Source organism: Haplochromis burtoni, unplaced genomic scaffold (genome assembly GCF_018398535.1).
Source record: "Haplochromis burtoni strain Fernald_Lab_line unplaced genomic scaffold, NCSU_Asbu1 Contig_33, whole genome shotgun sequence".
Classification (NCBI taxonomy): domain Eukaryota; kingdom Metazoa; phylum Chordata; class Actinopteri; order Cichliformes; family Cichlidae; genus Haplochromis; species Haplochromis burtoni.
Genome location: NW_024582394.1, coordinates 1,142,465 through 1,163,611, shown reverse-complemented (window position 1 = coordinate 1,163,611; position 21,147 = coordinate 1,142,465). Strand labels below are relative to the sequence as shown.

Here is a 21,147-nt window from a genome sequence, read left to right as displayed (position 1 = left end):
ATTAAATAGTTGTTCTGGGGCTTTTAGTAACTTTATAGTGCATCACACTCCCATTAGGAGACACAGTTTAGCCAATATGAACTCGCAGATGTTCAAGTTTCCATTTTTCTAAGTTCCCTTCCCCATCTTCCAATGGAAACTGTGTGACAATCTAAGACGTGTATAAAAAGAAAGCATTTTTGTAGTTCAGTGGTGGATCTAAGTGTAAATACATACAGTACTGTGCAAAAGTCTTGAGCCGTGAAACTATTTTATTAACACTTTGCTTCCAAAGAGTCAGACTTGCAATTTTTAAAGTGGTCTTAAGTAATAGTTCTCCATAGTTTTCAAGGTCTTCCAAAGTTTTTTGTGACATTGACCATCTTATCAGTCATTTTCAGTCTAGTCCTTGTACCCGAGGATTTTCATAAGATTAATGTATCTATGTATTTATTTATTCTGTTCAACCACTTAACACTGACCTATGAAACATTTGTGTAACAAAGAAAATGCACCTCACTTGAAGGATGAACCAGAACCACACTTTATTACTAACAGCCTATCACAAACATATCCATAGATTCCAAACATACTGCTAGTGCGGTAAAAGCATACCTGCATGGAACCCCCTTCCCCAAAAAAGGCAGCCAACATCATAAGTAGTGCTTTTAATGTCCTTCAAGAAGCTTGGAAAACTATTCCCAAAGACAAATGAAAGAAATTACAAGGGAGCCTTCCTAACAGAGTATAGGTTGTGTTGAAGAATAAAGGTGGTCATACCAAATATTTACTTTCGAGCTTGTTAAATTTGCACAAACTCTGTTTTTGCCTTCTGTGCTGTATTTCCATGTGTGATTGCACATGTTTCAATAAATTGCTGCATCAATTTCCCATTTTCCCCAAAAATATAAAGAGATGAGGGGTGGCTCAAGATGTTTCGCAGTACAGTACAGTTGTTGAAGACACACACACAGGCGCACACACGCACAAAAAAGGCCCTTTCATTGCACGGGGACACTGAGACCAAAAGTCATAAGCTTTTCTGTCAACACTGAGCCAGAGTTCTGAATCACATTCAACTCTGATGTCTTGACATCACCAGTGGTCTGCTATACCACACCAATGATGGTTAAGCCAAGAAGCTGTGCCAATGCATTTCATTGTGGTGATACTCTTTGCATCGACAGTGGGCTGCCTTAATGTGGAAATAATGAAAATTTTACTCAAAATATATAAGGCTGTATGGCGTCTATTGTGTACATTAGCAGCAGCTGAGGATGTGGAAGCAGGGAATGTAAATGTTTATGAAATATGAACATCTTCAGAATGAGTTTGTGATTCTTTACACCAAAATACGTGAGATCAGATTGCTCTGTGTCCTACAAACTAAAATATGTTTGAGACTTCTGCATTATGCAATTAAAGCAGTCATCATTTTTATCTGGATGATAGAAACACAGACTATATTATTTTATCTTCTTTGTCACTGATTTAATCAGTCACATTTTCACATATACAAAAAATCAGCTTTTTATCTCACATCTAAAATAGTCTAGGTCATACTACGGCACATGATTACCACACAGTCTATTACTACATAATACATAGAAATAGAAGCTTGAGTATCTTATTGGATTCACAATTTCTAATAAAGCGCTCTCTATTTTCATCCATCTGCTGCTAAATACCACTCAGTCCAAGCCATAAGTAGTGATGCGTTTGCGTCTATCCCGTGAAAGAGAGCTTTTATTTCCTGCCGTCACGTCACGTCTCCGTTTAGCAGCGGCTGTGGATGTGGAGGCGGGGAGCGGCTGTCCGTGGTGCTGATGGGAATGATGCTCTCCAGTTCTGTGCAGCCGCTACTGCGCATGTTGCATGACAGGTACACGCAAGCCTCCATCTTGGGCATCCCAAGCTAAGGCGAAAGGGCAGCAGCCATATACACGTTGATTTAAAAATAACAACAAACGGGCTCGGAAACCAAAACAACAACAAAAAAAAAAAATTGGCAATTTGCCGAGATGTAACTTTTCCCCTCAAACCAATTGAACTAATCGCTTCAGTGCAGGAAGACGGAAACAGAATGGAAAAGAAAGGGAGCGAATGGTCGTGGAAGCTCTGTTAACCACTGTTTTCACAGTCAGCTTGAGTGGATCGAGATTTCTGAGGAATTGACAGGTGACAAAGCCAAACGGTAAGCAGAACTGCGTACCGTGTTTCGCGAGAGATGACTTTGTGTTATTTATGTTCATAGCGTGCGCTCGCATGTAGTGAAATCGCATGCTCGTGTTCATATGTGTTGGCATCTTCTTTCTGCATCCCCCACCCACCCCCGTCATGGTGGTCGCTGTATCCTCTGCTCTTCTGATGCTCAGGCTTCGGGCGAGTGTCAGCCTCTCTTACTTACTTTTCTGTTGTTAGAAAGAGACCGAATGCGACGTGCAGCCACAGGTTGTGAGAGCACCGGCAGTGTGCGGATTTATTTTGCTTTGGTTCCATTTCAGTATTTTTCTTGAATACATCTGAGGCCTTTCCTCGTGGATTATTGGATTAAGCAGTAATAAATAATCTAGTTTTAAGTGGTGATATTACCAGGAATATGACCTATACTTATATACATATCTCAGTTCCACCAAATGACATAGCCGGACTGTTATATCATCAACATTAATATAATAAATAAGTATTCGTTTATTTACCTAAATGTAAACCCTCTTCCCGGCAGAAATAATTTTAGGTGTTTTGTTTAATGTCCAGAATCTTAAAAAAAAAAAAGACACTGTGCTGTAGTGGCAGATTGGCTTTAATTGTTTATTATCCCATGACCCGTAGGGCAAACCATGTAGCCCGCTTGAGTCACTGTCAGCCGTTGCATGACAAAGCCTCTGCCGTTTTAACTTTGCCCCTAGTAAAACAGAGCTAGGGCAATGTTCTTCAGTGGTGGCACACAGATGAGTCAGACAGTGCCAAGGTCGAGTTATAGTTTCAGCTGAACTCACATTTATGCTTTAATATCAGTTGGGTGGACACGTGATTGAGGGTTTTTTTTATTTTTTTTATTTTGATTGTACACAATTATATATCGACTGGCTTCTCTGAGCTCCACTTTGGGACTGGGACCCAAAAGAGATGTCAAAATAGATATATTTTGACAAAAGCAGATCACTAACTTCACTCTTCAAGTTGTATAGGTGCACGCTTCAAAAGAAGACAAAATAATGCAACTATGATAAGAAGACACATGCATAAGGATTAAGCTTTCACAATCCCAACAAATATTATGAATCAGTGCGATAATGTTCAGTACTATCAAGAATTTCAAATATGTCTTATTTGGTATTCAGACTCTTTTATTCGCTACAGTGCGATGCATACTAGTTGTATACCTGCCTCTGCTTCATCCTTCTCCTTATCAGGTAGAATGTGGAAAGAAGCTGAGATTTCACCTACAGAAATGCAAAGGGGAATGTAGTGGCGAATTTCTGTCCCAAGCTTCGAAAAAATAATTCTTCCACTTCTTAATGTGAGCTGTTCAGATTTATTTCTGACTCGTACATACAAACAAAAGATGTCACGGTCAAAAAACTATTTGCTGCTACAGCGCACATTTCCATTGCCGTCCTGGCTCACTCTAACCTGCTACCACACATGCGCTGTAATGTTTTCTTACCCGACACAAATTAAACGCGCAGCATTTATTCTCTAACAACATATCATACAAAATTAAACATGTAACATAATAACTGAAACAGTATCAAAAATATTTCTCTATAGATTGGCTCTAACATTTCCAGCCCCCTAATTGGAGGGCGTGAAGACTGACAATTAGCAAACACTTACAAAAGAGCCAAATAACATTAACACTTCCTGTATCACACATGGTCATTCAAATTATCTTTCACAAAACCTGTAACCGATCAGAACATATACTGTATTTTCTCATTCCAAGTTACATGACATTCTCACAGATCAAGCATAGCTTGTCAATGGGTCTTTCTAAGGTGTTAGTCTTTGTCTTGATGATCACACGCCGCACCAGACCCTTAGCATCTGGAATGACACGAAGAACTCTCCCCAACATCCACGAGCTTCTTGGCGCTGACTCGTCGACCACCATTACAATGTCCCCCACAGTTACGTTTCTTCTGACCTGAGTCCACTTTTGACGCTCTTGAAGCATAGGCAAATACTCGCGCACCCACCTCTTCCAAAACAAGTCAGCAAGATATTGCACTTGCTTCCAACGGCGGCGGGAGTATGAGTCTTCCTTTCTGAAAAGTCCAGGAGGCAAACCCGGCTTTTTCTTCATCAGTAGCAAGTGGTTAGGCGTCAGTGGTTCCAGGTCTGTTGGATCATCTGTTACTGTAGTCAGCGGTCTATTTCTCTATAGATTGGCTCTAACAGGGAAGATTGCATAGAGAATTTGTAGGTTGCATAAGAAATTATTTCTCAGAAATGTGGTTGAGTTGTGAAGTCCAACATTTGACACTGCTCCAGCTGTTGCCATCTGAGACGTGTGGATTAGCTTTGACATTATGCTGGCCAGGCGAGTAGTATCCAGCCCTCTGGTTTTCAGGAATTTTCCAAATCGATAAACCAATGTTGTCTTCATTTGGGCAACTTGTTTGCATGGAGCCAAAAGGCATTGCACTCTGTACAGTTCTCAGTGCACTCAGGAAAGGATTTCTGTTGAGGAAGATGATGATCGATGTGAAGGCAAGGAGTAGACAGGGAGTTGCTGGGTCAAGGCAGTGAGACAAGGAGAGAGAGACAGACAGAGAGTATTTCTGTCTAGACGGCCTCAGTTAATACACAAGATATATGTTTGGATGAGTGTGTGTTTGTAAGCTGGTGTTGCTGCCTTGCTGTTGGTCTCAGTATCCCAATGCAATGAAAGGGCAACACTTCTAGATGGACAATGAATCACACAGGTACTGTGGTTGCAAGATGATTAATGGCCTCTATCAAGAAATGCAAAAATGCTCTGTGTGTTTGTGTAAGTGTGCATTTGTATAGTTTTGTTACTGTAAATACACATGACCATATTATCTGTTAGTTGCCTTCACTTTAGTATTATGTTGTAAGAAATGACTGACCAATAGGGAGTGTTGGTCATAACACTCCAAGGGTTAGAAATCTAAACATGATTGTTGAAATCTAAAAAATACATTTAGAAAAAAGTCCTATTGAGCCTTTTTGATGTAAGTTCTGGACTAAACTGAAGGATATTGTAGGCGATATTTATTTCAGCTATCCTTTAAAGGTCACATTCAGCTGACGAGTCCTCAATGACCATTGTTATTCAGGTGCAATGCTTCAGTGATTGAATTTATGCTTGAACTTGCTCTGCTTTATTAAACCTTGTCAGACTGATTCATCTGTATTTCAGACATTTACTGTATGTGACATGCATCTAGAGGAAATATGAATCGATGATGTTAAAAAGAGTAAGGGGCAAAGTTGATGTTAAAAAGAGTAAGGGGCAAAGTTGCAGTGTTCAGAAAACAACAAGCTCTGAAGCTTTAAGCTCTAGCCAACAAGGAATTACTGTCACATAACAGCTGAATTTGTGGAATGTGAAAAAAAAAATCATTGGATTCACAATTTCAAATCATTTCTTTTGTTCTTGTCCCTCCATTTTTATTTTATATGTTCATTTTATTCACAATTTTTATTATTATTATTTTTCTTTTACACAGGTTCAGAATGGGCACAAGGAAGTTCGCCGTTATTCTCCTAGTTCTCTTTCTTTGCTTAGACGGAGGATTTGCCAAAGAAAAAGGAGCAAAGAAAGGAAAGAAGAAAGGGAAGCATGTTTACTGTCCATCGTAAGTACCGTGTGGAATAAACAACATCGTGCTGTGTCATATTGGCCTCTGGCGTATTGACTAGGCATGTTAGCTTGATGGCTCTATACACAGTAATGCTTACGTTTTTCTTGTATACAAGTCGAATAAAGAAGTAAGTTTTGTTGTTGTGAAATTTGTTTGCAATCTCTGTTTTAAATCCATTCACTTTAATCTCTTAGAAAACCTAAACATTTTCTATGAGTAGAATTTGGTTCTGCTTGATTGGTTTCAGTCAATCAGCATTAGCTCTTGGTAATGATGTTTCTTCAGCCTTACATGTCCATGAGAGCGTCTTCGGATCTAACTGTTCTTGGTGGAAATTTGACTAGTCAGAGATTCTTATGGAAACACCCTGCTCTGTGCTGAGGCAGGCACCGTTTGTCAGGACGGTGCCCGCCTCTACTTTTTGGATCAGGAGCGTATGCAGAGACTTCCTTGGATACCATTTATATGATTTTTCTCCACTGAAAATGGTCAGGAAGGACTTAGTCATCATGTTCATCTGAGGCAGCCATGGCCAGTGACCATTACAAAATGTATGGTGCACTCATCTAGGAATGGAGAGCAGTTCCTCAGCAGATCGGGACACTTGTGGAGCCAATAGACAGATGGGGAACTACTGTCCTTTGTAGAGGAGGCTATACCTCATATAAAACATTTTCTATATACATATATTATAGTGTTGGTCTATTAAATCTATTAAAAACACAAACTTGCATTTATTTATTTTAGTTCTGAAGCATATTTCTGACCATTTGGTAAATAAATTGGAGATAAATTATCTGAATACCGCATCTCAATTCATGTTTAAGCCATCTGCCTTTATCTACTAAAAACGTTGTCAAACCTAAACTGAGTATGTGGGTACAGATAGTAAAATGGTTGTTATCCTAATAGCAGAACAATTAGGAACGTAGGTTTGAAAAATCATATTACGAAGGTGCATTGAATAGCACCAGTAGCTCAAAGCTAGACGGTTCTGGGTTTGAAACTGCTGGCCAGGACTTGGAGTTTTAATGTTCTCCTGTGCCTGTGTCGATTTTCACCAGGTGCTCCCACCTCAATGACTGTAATTAGGCTAGGCAGTTAAGAAAATGGATGAATGGCTATTACAGTGCCTCTTTTCTATTTGGGTGTAAAACATCTTAGGGGTGGACAACAATTACCCTTTGTAGGAAAAACCCTGACCAATGTTGTCAGTTCAGCATGGAGCTGAAGCATGTCTATTTTACACCTGATGGATCTTACTTTCCAGTCTCTCCACCATACACATAAATAGATCTCAGGTTGTCATTGCCTCTTCAGTGCATGCCAAAAGGTGATTCTCAGGTTATGGTTTAAACTATAGATGTAAATACTGTAGATCACAAAAGGAATGTGACGTAATTGTGTCCTGCACGCTGAGTTAAGTGTAATGTAGAGCTGCGCTATCTTCTTCCTTAAATGGTAACAAATGTCTCTACAATGAAGTCTTGAAATGTGGGATAAACTGTTTGATGTAGAAAATTGGCAAGTGGAAGCTGTATGACATGCTTTGTGTTTAATGCTGCAGATGCCTTTGCGGATCAACTAAAGCACTTGGTTCCAGTTTAGCTCTTGTGCTTGAGATTGTCAGGAAGGTCTCTTAAAAAAAAAGGAGGAAAAAAAGCGGTTTAGCGGATGGGAATTGGGTTTTACTTTGATCAGGGGAACCGCTGAACATATACACACTGCGCAGCATTCTTGTGTAGCACTTTAGCCCATCCTCAGTGCATGATAAGGTTTACATAATAATATGTATTGAGAAGGGGGAATTCTTTGGCAGAAGCATTCATTGCCACCCAGGAGGAGGATTTTTGTTTCCCCTTTCTCTCTTGCCAGATCCCCTCCTCATCCTTTTCTCTCTGTCCCACTGTATTTTTCATTAGTCAAGCACATGAAAACAAATGATGTTTGACTGATTGTCGTCATGTTGTTGGTGATATTTTTACCAAGCACTGTTAAGTTTTTTCAATTTTGTAGGAACATTTGAAGTAGACTTAAACAAAAAGAACTACATAGCACAAAAACAGATTATTTGTCTTGACAAGTCATTTATACTTGTCACCTGTGCGGCAGATTGATTCATTCAGGGGAAAATCATTTCAGTGGGTTACTTATTGGCTTGCTTACTGAACTAGTGCTGTTTTTATAAAGATAGTATAATATGTGCTTTGATCAAGCGTTTCACTCATTTATCTTAAAAAACCCTTGAATGATTTTAAAATGAAATATTTTTGCATCCTTTAGAATTTTTCACATACCCAAATCTTTTATTTATGGATGATTAAATGTCAGTACAGCTTAAACTGCCCTGTGTTTACTGCTCAATAACATATATTTGCATGAAAACATGTTGAGATGATGAACACTGCAAATATTTCAAAATTCAGCATGTTGAGAAGAGTCTTCCATTAGCCCAAGGGATCTTGTCAACTTCCTCAGTCATAATCTGGAAACATCCCATAATAGCAGCACATTTCATTTCTAAACATTGTCTCAGTCTAACAGTTCCTTGGTGGTCCAAATCTTAAAAGCCAATTTAATCCCAGACTGGTAGCTCTCCCAGGTTATAGTTTAATCAAAGAGTATACAGAGTCGAAGTGAGTGCACTGTGCACTTTGTCTGTTCATCTGCCAGGAATTTGACCTGCTAATGTAATCGTGCCTCAAGTTCTCTCTCTGTCTTTTTATTTGCAGACAGCTGTCATCTGAGGATCTGGCCCGGGTCCCTGCAAATTCAACCAGCAACATCTTGAACAGGTTACTGATCACCTATGATCCCAGAATAAGGCCCAACTTCAAAGGCAGGTTTTCTGCTCTTTATCTGTTTCTGTCTCATTTTTAATTTACATTCTAGCTGCAGTGCTGTCATGCTAATTAAAGAAACACGTGCATGTGTACCTCCAGATTTCTTCTAAGAGTTTAATGCTGGAGGTAGGAATGTGGAGGCATTAATCAAAATGCATTCCCTTGCAAATGTAACTTGTGCTTAAACAGTTACAGAAGGCTTGTGTTCCTGGGTTGACTTCTTGCCGATACTGCTGCATGGACAGATTTTAATAGACACTCGTGCATAGGACAAGTTGATATTTCTAAAATCTGTCTAAGGTTAGGAATCAGATTAATCAAAATTGCTAAAGCTTGCTTACAGACAAATGCACAAGTAAAAATTTGATTTTGAAGTGGAAGCATGCCTCATCTGTTACCTTTGCACAGTCATTTCTTTTTCATTTTTCATTTTTCAAAGCCCAAAAAACATCCATCATCAGTGTTTATAGTGTACTGTACACATCACACTGCTGGGAGTACTATGTTTGTCTCACAGAAACAGCCATGAAAATAACAAAGAGGTGGCTGGTGGCCTCTTTGTCTGACTGATCGTCTCCCTAGTCTTCAGGTGGATCTATAGTTTCCTTGCTCTGGCACTTGGCACCAGGAGCTGTATCTGGGACTTAATGTTTGATGTGTAGTGAGCCGACTTAGCATTCTCCCTCACTCCCTCCGACTGGTCCAGCAGCCAAACATCTGCTCTCCATTTCAGGGTGGCCTGAAATCCTCATCCATTAGCATCCATATCATAATCTCCCAAATTAAGAACTAAACTATGCCTTATGCATTACTTCGCTGTAACATGGCAAGCTGCTTTTATGGGCCTTATAGAATAATAGAATATAGTAATAGCAGCATTACCTTTGAATATTAATTCAAGTTAATGTTTGATTTGTTACATTAATGCAACAAAGATGTGAGCTCTATAACACGCCATAACTTGTGCATTAATTTTGTGACCTGCATGGTAGAATTTATCCAGTGAAACTTGTGAGCCTCAAGTAAACAGATCAAAGGAAATAATTTATTCAAAGCAGGGTGAGCGGTCTGCATTCATCAACAGTTTTATTAGTTTATGCAAAAGGCTGAGTGGGGAGGGGTGCCAATATACAGTAAATGTTTACAGCGTGAGCTTGGCAAGAAGATGGGATGATTTTGAGAAGGGATTTTTATTATTTTGCAATGCTGGGCCTTTCACAAAACCTGACCATTAATATAATCAATTAAATCACTAGGTACAATATGTATGGTTTAGGAATGCATTTACATGGATTTACAGAACAAATATATTGTAAACTGCAGGCGCAGTACCTGATAACTGCTTTGCTTTGAGACATGGGCGAAGCAGTTATTAGACACAGGGAATACAGTTTTCAAAATTACAATTTTCTCTCTCTTTCTAAATCCAGGAATTCCTGTGGAGGATAGAGTGAACATTTTCATCAACAGCTTTGGCTCAATCCAAGAAACAACCATGGTAAGGACTTGCTGCTGCAGTTTGACAGTATTGGTAATCAATACTTCTGCCAATCAGAAGCAGTGAATGAGAGCTGAAAACTGCTTTGGTCAACAAGTTTTAGGGAGAATTCATGAGCATGTTTTCTAGATGGTATTAGATCATTTAGCAGTGAATCATTATGAAGACTGGGGTTTGCATGCCTCATTTATCTGATGGCTTAATTGCTGATCAAGAAATGCAGTTTGAATACTAATTACTAGATTAAACTCAAGGACGAAGCTGGGTTGACTCTTGATCACTTAGAAAGCAATAAATGGAAATTCCCAGTTTCTAATAAGACTGGTTCACCTGGTGTGATACATCCAATCATTCAACAGTGTAATGTCACAAATTACCAAAATCAACAGTTTTATTTTATTCTTCCATGTGTGTTTTACAGAAATTAATCCAGGATGTCTTTATTACAAAAAACAAACCTTCTTCCCACTTAGCGTTAGTATGATTTGTCACATTGTCACTCATAAATCATTTTTGTGAGATAAATTTGACTTTTTTCCCATATAAGTACAATCACATTTTTACTCAAATGGAAAGTTGATTAATAAAAATGTAAAATTTATAGTTGTTCTAAGGCTGACACATGTAATATGTATATGACCTTCTTTCAGAAATTTTGCAGTATTTATGTGTGTGGCAGCCAACATGCATTTCAGTGTCCTTCTCCGTGTCCTGTTATTTAATGTTGTATAACTGATCCTATTTTAGTTACAGAACCTAAAGTTAGGTCCATCATTATTTTGACAAAGAGACATTATTTGATTATCGATTTTTCTTAACTTTGCCTCAGTACACAAACACTGTGAATTTAAAATCAAACGTGATTTATATGCAGATTTTGAGCTTTAATTCAAGGGCTTTTACAGACTTTTTGCATCAACTGTTGAGGGATTACAGTTATTTTTATACCTAACCACCCATTTTCAGAGGCTTACTTACATAATTTTAAATATAAGATTAGTTTTGAATATTTTGATGAAAACCCTTTACAGTCAATGACTCCCTTGAAGTCTAGAGCCCACTGACATCACCAAATGCTACATTTAGTTTTGTATTAAATATCAGAAAAGCGATCTGTTTGGTTGAGATGGTGGAATTGACTTACCCATCCAAGATTTTTTCACTGCTTGGCCTTAAAAAATTCTTGCATTTCTTTTGTGGTGTGCTTCGGCTCATGATTAGTTTGCACTGTGAGAGTTTGCCCTGTGTTTCACAGCATTTGAAAAAATCTCTGCAAAGAGTATAGAGCTGTACACTTCAAAATTAATCCTGCTACCTCACTCAGCAGTCATATCATCAGTAAGCCCTATTGGCCCGGTTCCACTGGCAGCCATACATGCCAATGCTATAAAATTGCCTTCCCATGTTTGATAGGTAATATAGTATGCTTTGGCTCGTAAGCTGTTGCTTCTCTATATTTTTCTCTTCCCATCATTCTGGTAAAACGTAGTCTTGGTTTCATCTAACCAAAGGTTTTGTCAAAACTGTGCAGGCGCTTTTAATTCTGGCAAAGTCTAATCTGACCTTCTTATTCAGGAGTTTAAGTTGTGAGTTATCTTTTTGACATCTCTCATTTGGTTGCTCCATTTTTCACAAAATATCAAGGAAACTGGCCTTACATGGCCATTAAACTGCTTGTTACTCAATTTTCCAATTAGTTTTTGTGAACTATGTAAAAAATGGTTTTAGTTCCTAAACATTTTTTTGTAAAAACCCCTTCAATTAAAGTTTAAAGTCTGCATGGCAACCACATTTTTATTGTTATATTTAAAATACACTGTGGTGATGTACAGAGACAAAATTACACAAATGTCTTCGTCTTTGTCCAACAAATTATGGACCTTGCTGTATTGCCATTGAAACAACCAAATGTCCAAGAATGATCAGTGTTCAGCAGGGTTAAGTGTTCCATCATGCTCACTTTTATGAGTCATGGCACTCTGAACAAAGTCTTGGATAATATATCCTGGAGCTGGCACTGCTTGAAAATCTGCCACACGGGGAAAAGATTGGCAGCAGATAGGTAGTGTGTATTTGCTTATAAAATACTCCAGTCAAGAGTTTCACTCTATTATAGACCACTTAGGATGATAAGTGGAAAATCCTTACAAATCACAGGACCCAAAGATGGTGGAAGAAAATGAACACATCAGGAGGAAACAAACAAAGAAGAAGGGTAATGAGGAAGAAAGAGCTGAGGAAAACAAAGACCTCGAGGAAAAAGTTTTGACCAGTGAAGGAAAGTGTGAAAAACAGACACCATATTAGAGAGAGAGAGAGAGAAAGACAAAGGTAAAGTGAAATGGATGGGAGAAGGAAGATTAAATCAGACAGTAGGAGGCCAAAGATCATTAAGACGGATAATGGAAGACAGGGATGAGGAAATTGAGTAGTGAAAAAGAATAAGATAGAGGAAGCGGGAATAAAATTAAAAAGTGTGATGGTTCAAAGTGTGATGAAAGCAAAGGAATAATAAAGACCGCAAATGGCGAGAATAATCTGAAGAAAGAGACCATAACAGCGAAGACAAAAAGGGAGGATCAAGAAAGCAAGAACAAGAGCCAAGAAAGACAAAGTGGAAGAGAAAAATGCACAACTCTCAAAAGGGTACCTTGTTCCTTTCTTCCTTTTTCCCCCTGGACACCCAGCCTAGGCATAAACTGAATGAAAGTGAGGAAGGTTTGAAACAAATCTAGCAGAAGGAGGAAGAGACAGCTGGTCACCTCTACCCTCAATTTTTCACTCTGTGGGGTATCTGATCTCAGGAAACCTTCTTTCATTATTCACACCTCCCTCCACCAAACACACACTATATTTAACATACCTATTTTCACATTATGATTATAATCTTTAGAAAACAATGACTAATTTTCTTTGGAGATGGAATAAATTGTTGTTATATATGTTTTTTTACTGCTTCTCAGCTTTAGTTTCCCTCAGTGGTTATAGAAAGTTCTTGTGTTAAATCTCTCTGGAATCGAATGTTGTACTGGCAGCTTGATTGTGAGCCAGAAGCAAGATATATTTCCTTGTCTAGTTTTTAGAGAAGGAAAAGGTGTGGGAATTGGCCCGTGTCTCCCTCAGACAGAGAAGAGCCACCAGAAGCTATTCATGTTGTAGCTCAAGGACTAGTTCGACACAGGTGTCTAAAATGTGGTTGTATAGAAATGACATCTTATAAAATAAGATATCAACAGCTTGATTGCAAGATTCCCCTTTCAAAAGAAAATAATGCATCATATGGGCCACTCCTTAACTGTTTATGCCAAATTCTGACTCTGCCTCCGACCCTGCCAAGTATTTGCATATTTTGGTTATTAAATAGTGGTTGAGTTACTTTTGCCTCCCTATCAGGTTAAAACAGTCTTTTCATTCTCCTCTCACCTCTGGCATCAACATTGGATTTTCACCCAGAGAACTGCAGCTCATTGGAGATTTTCTATGTTTTGGACCGTTCTCTGTAAACCCCAGAGATTGTTGTGTGAGAGAATCCAAATCCAGCAGTTTTTCAAATACTCAGAGCAGCACAACAACCTAGAAAGGCTCAGAGTCACTTAAATCTCCTTTCTTTGCCATTCTGATCCTTGGTTTGAATTTCAGCAGTTCTTTTTCTTTGACTAACTCTACATGCCTAAATGCACTGACTTGCTGCCATCCATCCATCCATCCATTCGCTTATCCTTTTCAGGGTCGTGGGGGGCGCTGGAGCCTATCCCAGCTGTCATAGGGCGAAAGGCGGGGTACACCCTGGACAGGTCGCCAGTCTGTCGCAGGGCTAACACATAGGGACAGACAACCATTCACACCTAGTGACAATTTGGATTAATCAATTAACCTATCCCCACAAGCTGCATGTCTTTGGACGGTGGGGGGAAGCCGGAGTACCCGGAGAGAACCCACGCAAACACGGGGAGAACATGCCAACTCCACACAGAAAGACCCCGGCCTGGTGTTGGAATTGAACTCAGGACCTTCTTGCTGTGCGGCAACAGTGCTAACCACCGTGCCACCATTAGATAAAATATTTACACTGGCAATTTAACACATGTACCTAATGATTTGGCAAGTGAGTGTATAAATGCTGATGGACAGTGGAAAATTCCTCAGTAAAGTTAAAATTTGTTTTGGGGTACATAAAAGACACAAATAACCCTTAAAATCTACAATTTAACTGTTTGCTCAGCGTTAATTGACATCTCTGCACTGGCTGAAATAATAATAACAATATCTATGTTCACCAGCTAGCTAGGTGCCAAACCATGTGAGAAGTGAGTGACACGCAACGTGTCACAATCATATCAGAATTTCTATTGGCTCAAACTTGGCAGATTTGTGTAGTCTATAAACACGTATATTCTATTTATGTCATTTGAACTGCTGTATTTTGACATTGCCGGTAACTTAGCTGTAGCATTTTTACCTGAGGGCTTCAGCTTCCGGGTAACAAGGAAATGACGTCATTCACGTAGATTACTCGAAATTTTAGTGGCGGAAATGGGCTTCCATAATTTTGACATTGCATCATTTATGTATTGCAAGTGTAATGGCCATGGGCAGTTTTTTTTTCCTTGTAATAAATACTAACATGTTTTAAATTGCAGTAGATACACATATGCTAAAATTGAGTTATTAAAAATTCTAATGGTTTCTCATTGACTTTACTTTAGATTTAAACAAGCTGCCATGTCAAATAACAAAAATGTCAATAATAATATAGTTTCAGGTAATAAAAACTAAAGAATAGAAGGGGAGAGTATACGTTTAAGGCATATTTCCTACACAAGACTGAACACATGCAAAGCTGATATTTCAGCCATTGTATTTGACATACCATCTGTCTTCAACCTCAGCTTAATAGCTCACCTGCTCCCAGAACAGCTTGAGGCCCACCATCAGTGTGTGCACAGAGATGTGTCCCAAAGCTCACAGTGATACTTTCCCACCATCAAGAATGTGGACATTTTACTAATATGTGCACTAATGAGGTACTTGCTGTTGCTGTGTTGATAACATTTGACCCTTGGACTGTGCAGTTTCTTGTGTGTTGACCGCTTTAAAGGCATTATGTTGCAGATGTAAACTGTCACTCTGCACTTAAAGTAATCTATATGTTATTATTCATTATTCAAACATATTTAGGAGGCTTAAAAATGTTTTTGTTACCCTGTTAAAGCATCTCATTCATTCCCACAGAAAATGCACTTTTTGTACCATCCCCCTTAAAGCTTCAGAAAATGTTAGCAGAAAGATTAGCATATGCTTTATTTTATTCCATTTAGAGAGTTTGCCTTTTGGGCATCATTTACCGTGAAAGCACCCAAACTGTGTCCAGTTGAGTTTACATGGAAGTAACATTAACTGTGTTTGTACTCGCCTGGTGTTACACTTAACAGGATTACAGAGTCAACATCTTCTTGCGGCAGCGCTGGAATGACCCCAGGCTGAAACTGCCAGATGACTTCAAGTCTGATTCTCTCACTGTTGATCCCAAGATGTTCAAATGTCTCTGGAAACCCGACCTGTTCTTCGCTAATGAGAAGAGCGCCAACTTTCATGATGTTACCCAAGAAAATATTCTCCTCTTCATCTTCCGTAATGGAGATGTCCTAATCAGTATGAGGTAATTTATTTCCTTTTTTTTTACTTGTTTTTAATCAGTGTACTTGAAATGTCGTTCAGTCTTATGTGATTCGTTGAAAATAGTCACTTCATCAGATATGCAATAATCCAGGAAAATGCAGCATTACTGTAAATTTTGCTATGACTTAGTATCTGGTTTAATTCAAAAGTCCTTTCGACAGTACCACTCAATTTTAGTTTGGGCCATAAGTCATGAATCTTCAAGTTTAAAGCTGAAGAAAAAAAAACCTTTAAGTTAAGTAGAAAGGATTCTGTCTGCAAACAGATCTCATACAGTCTAGGAATGATCTTCACTAATATTTTATCAATACCAGCATCGATTTATGATACCAAAACATATAGCTTATGATATTGATATAGCATTCTATATTTTTTACTAAATGGCTTAAACAGGGTGTATTTATGCTTTTGCCATATTCGCTGATCTTTATTTCAAGTAATTATGAGGTTGTTTTATCACTTAGATCTGGGGTCAAGCCCTGTGATCCCTACAGTTTAAAACAATTGGAGATAAAGTACCAGAATTTCAGGAGTGGGACCGCGCCTCCAAACACGCTCCTCCTGATTCTTATCTATGTAGTTTCCCCCAGTTCTACAACCTGTTAATACTCGTTTACGTTCTTCACCCTCCCTCCTCTTTTCAATTCTTTAACTTCTTCACTTCTAATTAGTACACGGGGATCTGCTAGGTCCGGGAGCCACCACCAGTGGCCTTCCCAAAACCCCAGCTCAATTCACGTCCTCGGCATTCACCTTTATCTACTAATACGCTTTCAAACCTAAAATGAGGACGTGGGCCCATTTAGTGAAAGTAATATAAAATGTGTTCTTTCTGTTTTACTACCTAGCAGTTAGGCTTTTTGCATTTCTAAATATTCGGTGACAAGCATACAACAACTCAAATAATTTGACTCCAATTAAGGAATGAAGGAACAGCAATTCAAATTTCCTTTCTAGTTTTCTCTTATCTAGTTATTGAGACTGGAGCTCATTTGGTTGTTTGAGTGTTATCCATTTATACTGCACTTAAGCGGTGGCTGGTGCCTAAGTACTAATTAGAAACATCTACAAAGCACTAAAAGTCAGTTCTGTGTCCTGCATTGATAACTAGAGACTAATTTTTTTTAAAAAGATAGCGTAGTGTTACCCTGCCTATCTTGAAGTCAAGTCAGTCACAACTCAATTGTTGGAGCTGGGAGGCCATACTGAAGACACAGCCTTTTCAGCAGCCTTTTAGCTAAAGAAGTCCAATATGCTAGATATTAGAGTTATTAAATCTTGTATTTGAAAGGGATCAATAGGGTGTTACCTTACATCTAGCTTTCTATAAACAGTATACATTAAGCTGTATTTCAGGCTATTAGAGTTTATTATTGGCCATAGAACAAAGAATGTAAACACTTACATGACTTCAAAAGTAATCACTTCATAATGGCAGCTTCATAGTGGAATATTTAGAAATTTGTAAACCATGTTAGGCCTCAGTCCCAAGCTGGCGATTCCCTGACAACCTCTGCTTGCTATGAAAGAAGCGTGTGTTCTTTAACTGGTTTGCAAGTCGTTCTTAGGTGTTGCTGGATTTTGCTAAGAGAAATCAGTTGCAATGAAGTCCCTTTGTGACTGCTTTGGTCACCAGCAGATCATCAGGGTCACTTGTGTTTTCCATGGAACAAACTGACTTATCTGCAAATTCACCACCCTGTAGTAAAACTTGCAAAATTGTGGCACAAACTGGAATCGGAGAACATTGGCCTTCAAAATAAAAGTTGTGCTTTAACACTGAAACCAACACATTTCACAAGATGCATCTGACTTCATGAATAGTCTCTTCACAGTTTCACTACACTTCCATTCACACTACAGGGAACCATGGCAATCATGGCTTATCACTTCTTATCAATACTTCAACCAGTTATCAATACCCTCTTCTAAGTTATTACCTGGTTGTGTGTGCCTTGAGGGCTGTATCCCTGGATACAGAAACAATTGACCATTAAGATTGTCATATTATGTCAAAACACTAACTGTTCTTTTTAGGCTTTACTATGGCTTTTATGTCAAATAAAAAGGAGACACCTCTTGCTACTATTTAGAGCAAAACAACCTCCCCTGAACAAAAAGCTGGCTAATTTGGCATAGTTTCAGACTGTAGCATTAATGTAGCATCAACCTTAATAGTAACCAAATGACTGCTTAGTGTTCTCAATATTAGACTACATAAAAGTGCAAAATTATATTATGTAGCTGTGGACACATCTGTAGACTGAGCACATTAAATAATTTTTGACCCAGCTGCATAGAACTATTAGCTGTAGTGCTGCCAATGTATTTAATCATGGATCATTTGTGTCTATGACCTGAAGTACTGCAAATTCACTCTGATATATTTTAGTTTATACTGGAAATATTTGCCTGTGTTTTCTGTCCTTCTTTACTTTATTTTAATATATTTTCTTCAGTAATTAAGACTGTAAAACTGGAAACTCAAAAGATAAAACTGTTTACATGCACAAGATTTAGTGGAAAACAGATTTGTACCCCGCCTTTTACCTTACAACAAGTAGAATAGGTTCCAGGCCCCCATGTAACAGAAAACTGGATAACCAATAGAAATGTGAATGTACAGACTTAATCTTCAAAGGGATTGCTGCCAGGTTTTATTCATCTCCAAAGAGAATTGCCTGTATGTTTGCATGTACCATTTTATTCCATGTTAATATATCACTCAGAAAAAAAAACCCTTTCGGGTTAAACCCTTGGCTCCAGTGTAATCTAGAGTTTCATCTTGTGAAGTGTATACAATAATATATGCAATGAATACAATAAAGCAGCCATAAAGAAAAAAAATAAATATCGTCTTCCTCCGACAGGTTGTCCGTCACCCTTTCTTGTCCGCTTGATCTGACCTTATTCCCTATGGACACACAGAGGTGTAAAATGCAACTTGAAAGCTGTAAGTTTTCCTAAATTAACAACTCTTTAAAGTATCTCATCAGTATACACATGTGCTTGCTGATATTTTAGACATTCAGTATTTATGAGTTGGGAATATAGTTGTTGTTTTTGTAAAGTAGTTGGTTTTAGGGTAAATAAGAGCATTTTGCTTGTGTTTAGCAGCCAATTCCAGTGGTGAACACTTAGTGCAGTAGAATAAATCATCATATTTTAGGGTTGTTGTGAGAGTCTCATAGCTAATTGAGCTTGACATGTCTTTACTGCATCTTGTTTACAAAGCGGTTAGACTTAAATAAGCAACATAACTTGAAGCCATTACCCTGTAAAGCCAAACCTGACTGCTGAGATGTATCATATTCTGGATGGCTTCATGCATTTGATCTGTTATGTTCATTGGAAGGGTGGTAACGGTGGGCTTAAACTATATATATCTGTTGTGTTTGACTGTTTTTCTATCTCTGTATCTGTGCCCTCCTGATTTTCAGTTGGTTATACAACAGATGACCTGCAGTTTATGTGGCAGACAGGAGACCCTGTGCAAATGGATGCTATTGCTCTGCCACAGTTTGATATCCGACAAGAAGATATTACTTATGGAAACTGCACCAAATACTATGCAGGCACAGGTACTTTCATCGTTATGAAACAATATAAAGTGGTAAGAAAGTTAAAAGGTTTTGACCATCCAAAGAAAGTAGTTACGCTCAGCTGACAGTAAAAATGTACAGTAGAAGTCTGAATGGGTATATTGAACTACTAAATTACTTTTTTTCCCTGCGCTGGCATCTGCGCTAAAATTCTGACTTTCTATGAACATTGTTTTAAGCAATATTAATTTTTTTTTTTTTTTAAAGAAAATTATCCTCAACCTAAAAGCATAGTCATATGGATATGTCTGCCATTAACTGTTGACTATCTCCCTCTTGGGAAGCCACCAAAAATCACAGTCACTGAGCAGACAGATGTATCAGATAACTTAGGACAAATTCAGAAATATTACAAATTTACTTAGTCGTGACTGAAAGGTTACTCTGACTCTCCTCAAAGTAAACAAAATAATAATATTAGCACATGCTGTAATTTGAAACATGGAGTGACTTTGAGTTGTCACAGTGCAAACTCCTCTCATTCATATTATTTCTATTTCATGATGTGTTATCAGTAGTCAAACCTAATGTTGACAAGTTTAAAGTAATTTAGAGTTTAAAAAGACAAACCACAGGGAAGGTTTTGCTCATGGTTAAATAAAATGTAAAGATAGAAAAAACAAACAAAAAAACCCATTGAAATGTATTAAATTTTTTATGTGAATGTGTTCCCTGGGCCCAACACACCAACACAAGTCGCTGTTCAAACTAGGACACAGATGACTCTTCTCTTAGTACCGTATGCTATCGGGCTAGCTTAGCATTGGCATGCTGTCTGTGCAGACTCTTGCAAAAAGCTGAAGTTGTATGACCAGCATAATGCAGCTTTTTCTGTCCTGGATCTATTTTTCACTTTACCATGAAAATCTCATCCGTTTGTACAATAAGAATAAAAGTAATCTCTGAAGAATGTTTACAGGATTTTGAGAAATCTCTGCTATGAAGATTTAAGGCAGTTGTAAAGGCCAAAGTGGGGTGAATGTAGTACTAGCAAGGTGTAGCTAATAGGTTGTGCACTGAGTATAGTATAAATAACAGTGGTAACATTCAGTTTTCCAAGAATATCTTTTAATTATTTGGCTTCAATATGTCCATTACAGCCTATTATTTTAAACAGTCACACGAAGGTGGTTTCTTAAGGAAGTTAACCAAGATTTTTCTAAGTGTGTTTTACCACAAATTCTGATGTTATCATCAAATGGCCAAATGTACAACAAGGACTACACAGGATAAGATCTGTTTGTTCCCATTTGTCATGAGAAGAATTAAAAAAAAAAAAAAGCTATTTACTATATAAATATGAAATAATAAAATTGTTTATTATTTCTAAAAATCAGATTTATCCCCAGGTGGTGATTTTATGTTTTTATCTGCTGTCTTGAACTGTGTTTGAAGCTAGCAAATTAGGTGTGCAGCATCAGTTATCATGACAGTGTGCCCTGCCAGAAGTGAACCACCTACTGGGTTATCCTTCTTGGTCCTAAATATTGAATTGCATTACAGGCCTCAGTATATACAATTATGTGGTCCTTACTGAATATTGTTGCTAAGAGGTTTCTTCTTTTTTAAATGTGTCTAAATACCAGTGAAGGGTAGCAGACAGCTTGTAAAAGTTGCCATTTTCCAGGCTGCTTGCCGAACTAAGAATAATAACTAATCCTGTAATAAAAGAAGTAAAACTGCAAAAAAGAAAGAGGTAATGGCACTGTGGT

The 21,147-nt window shown here is 38.1% G+C and overlaps 1 protein-coding gene across 2 annotated transcripts in view; it reads left to right on the top strand.

Moving 5' to 3' along the window:
* The first annotated feature begins 1,751 nt into the window (after window positions 1-1,751).
* Window positions 1,752-21,147, top strand: part of glrbb (glycine receptor, beta b) — a 30,073-nt gene continuing 10,677 nt past the window's right edge. Inside the window, exons 1-7 of one of the 2 annotated variants that reach the window (XM_042219460.1) lie at window positions 1,752-2,173; window positions 5,679-5,807; window positions 8,546-8,652; window positions 10,087-10,154; window positions 15,587-15,813; window positions 18,704-18,786; window positions 19,274-19,414. In XM_042219460.1, coding sequence (XP_042075394.1) covers window positions 5,686-5,807; window positions 8,546-8,652; window positions 10,087-10,154; window positions 15,587-15,813; window positions 18,704-18,786; window positions 19,274-19,414 — 748 coding nt within the window. In that variant the 5' untranslated portion in view covers window positions 1,752-2,173; window positions 5,679-5,685. The remainder of the gene's footprint in view (window positions 2,174-5,678; window positions 5,808-8,545; window positions 8,653-10,086; window positions 10,155-15,586; window positions 15,814-18,703; window positions 18,787-19,273; window positions 19,415-21,147) is intronic. The other variant, XM_005919408.3, reaches the window with a different exon arrangement.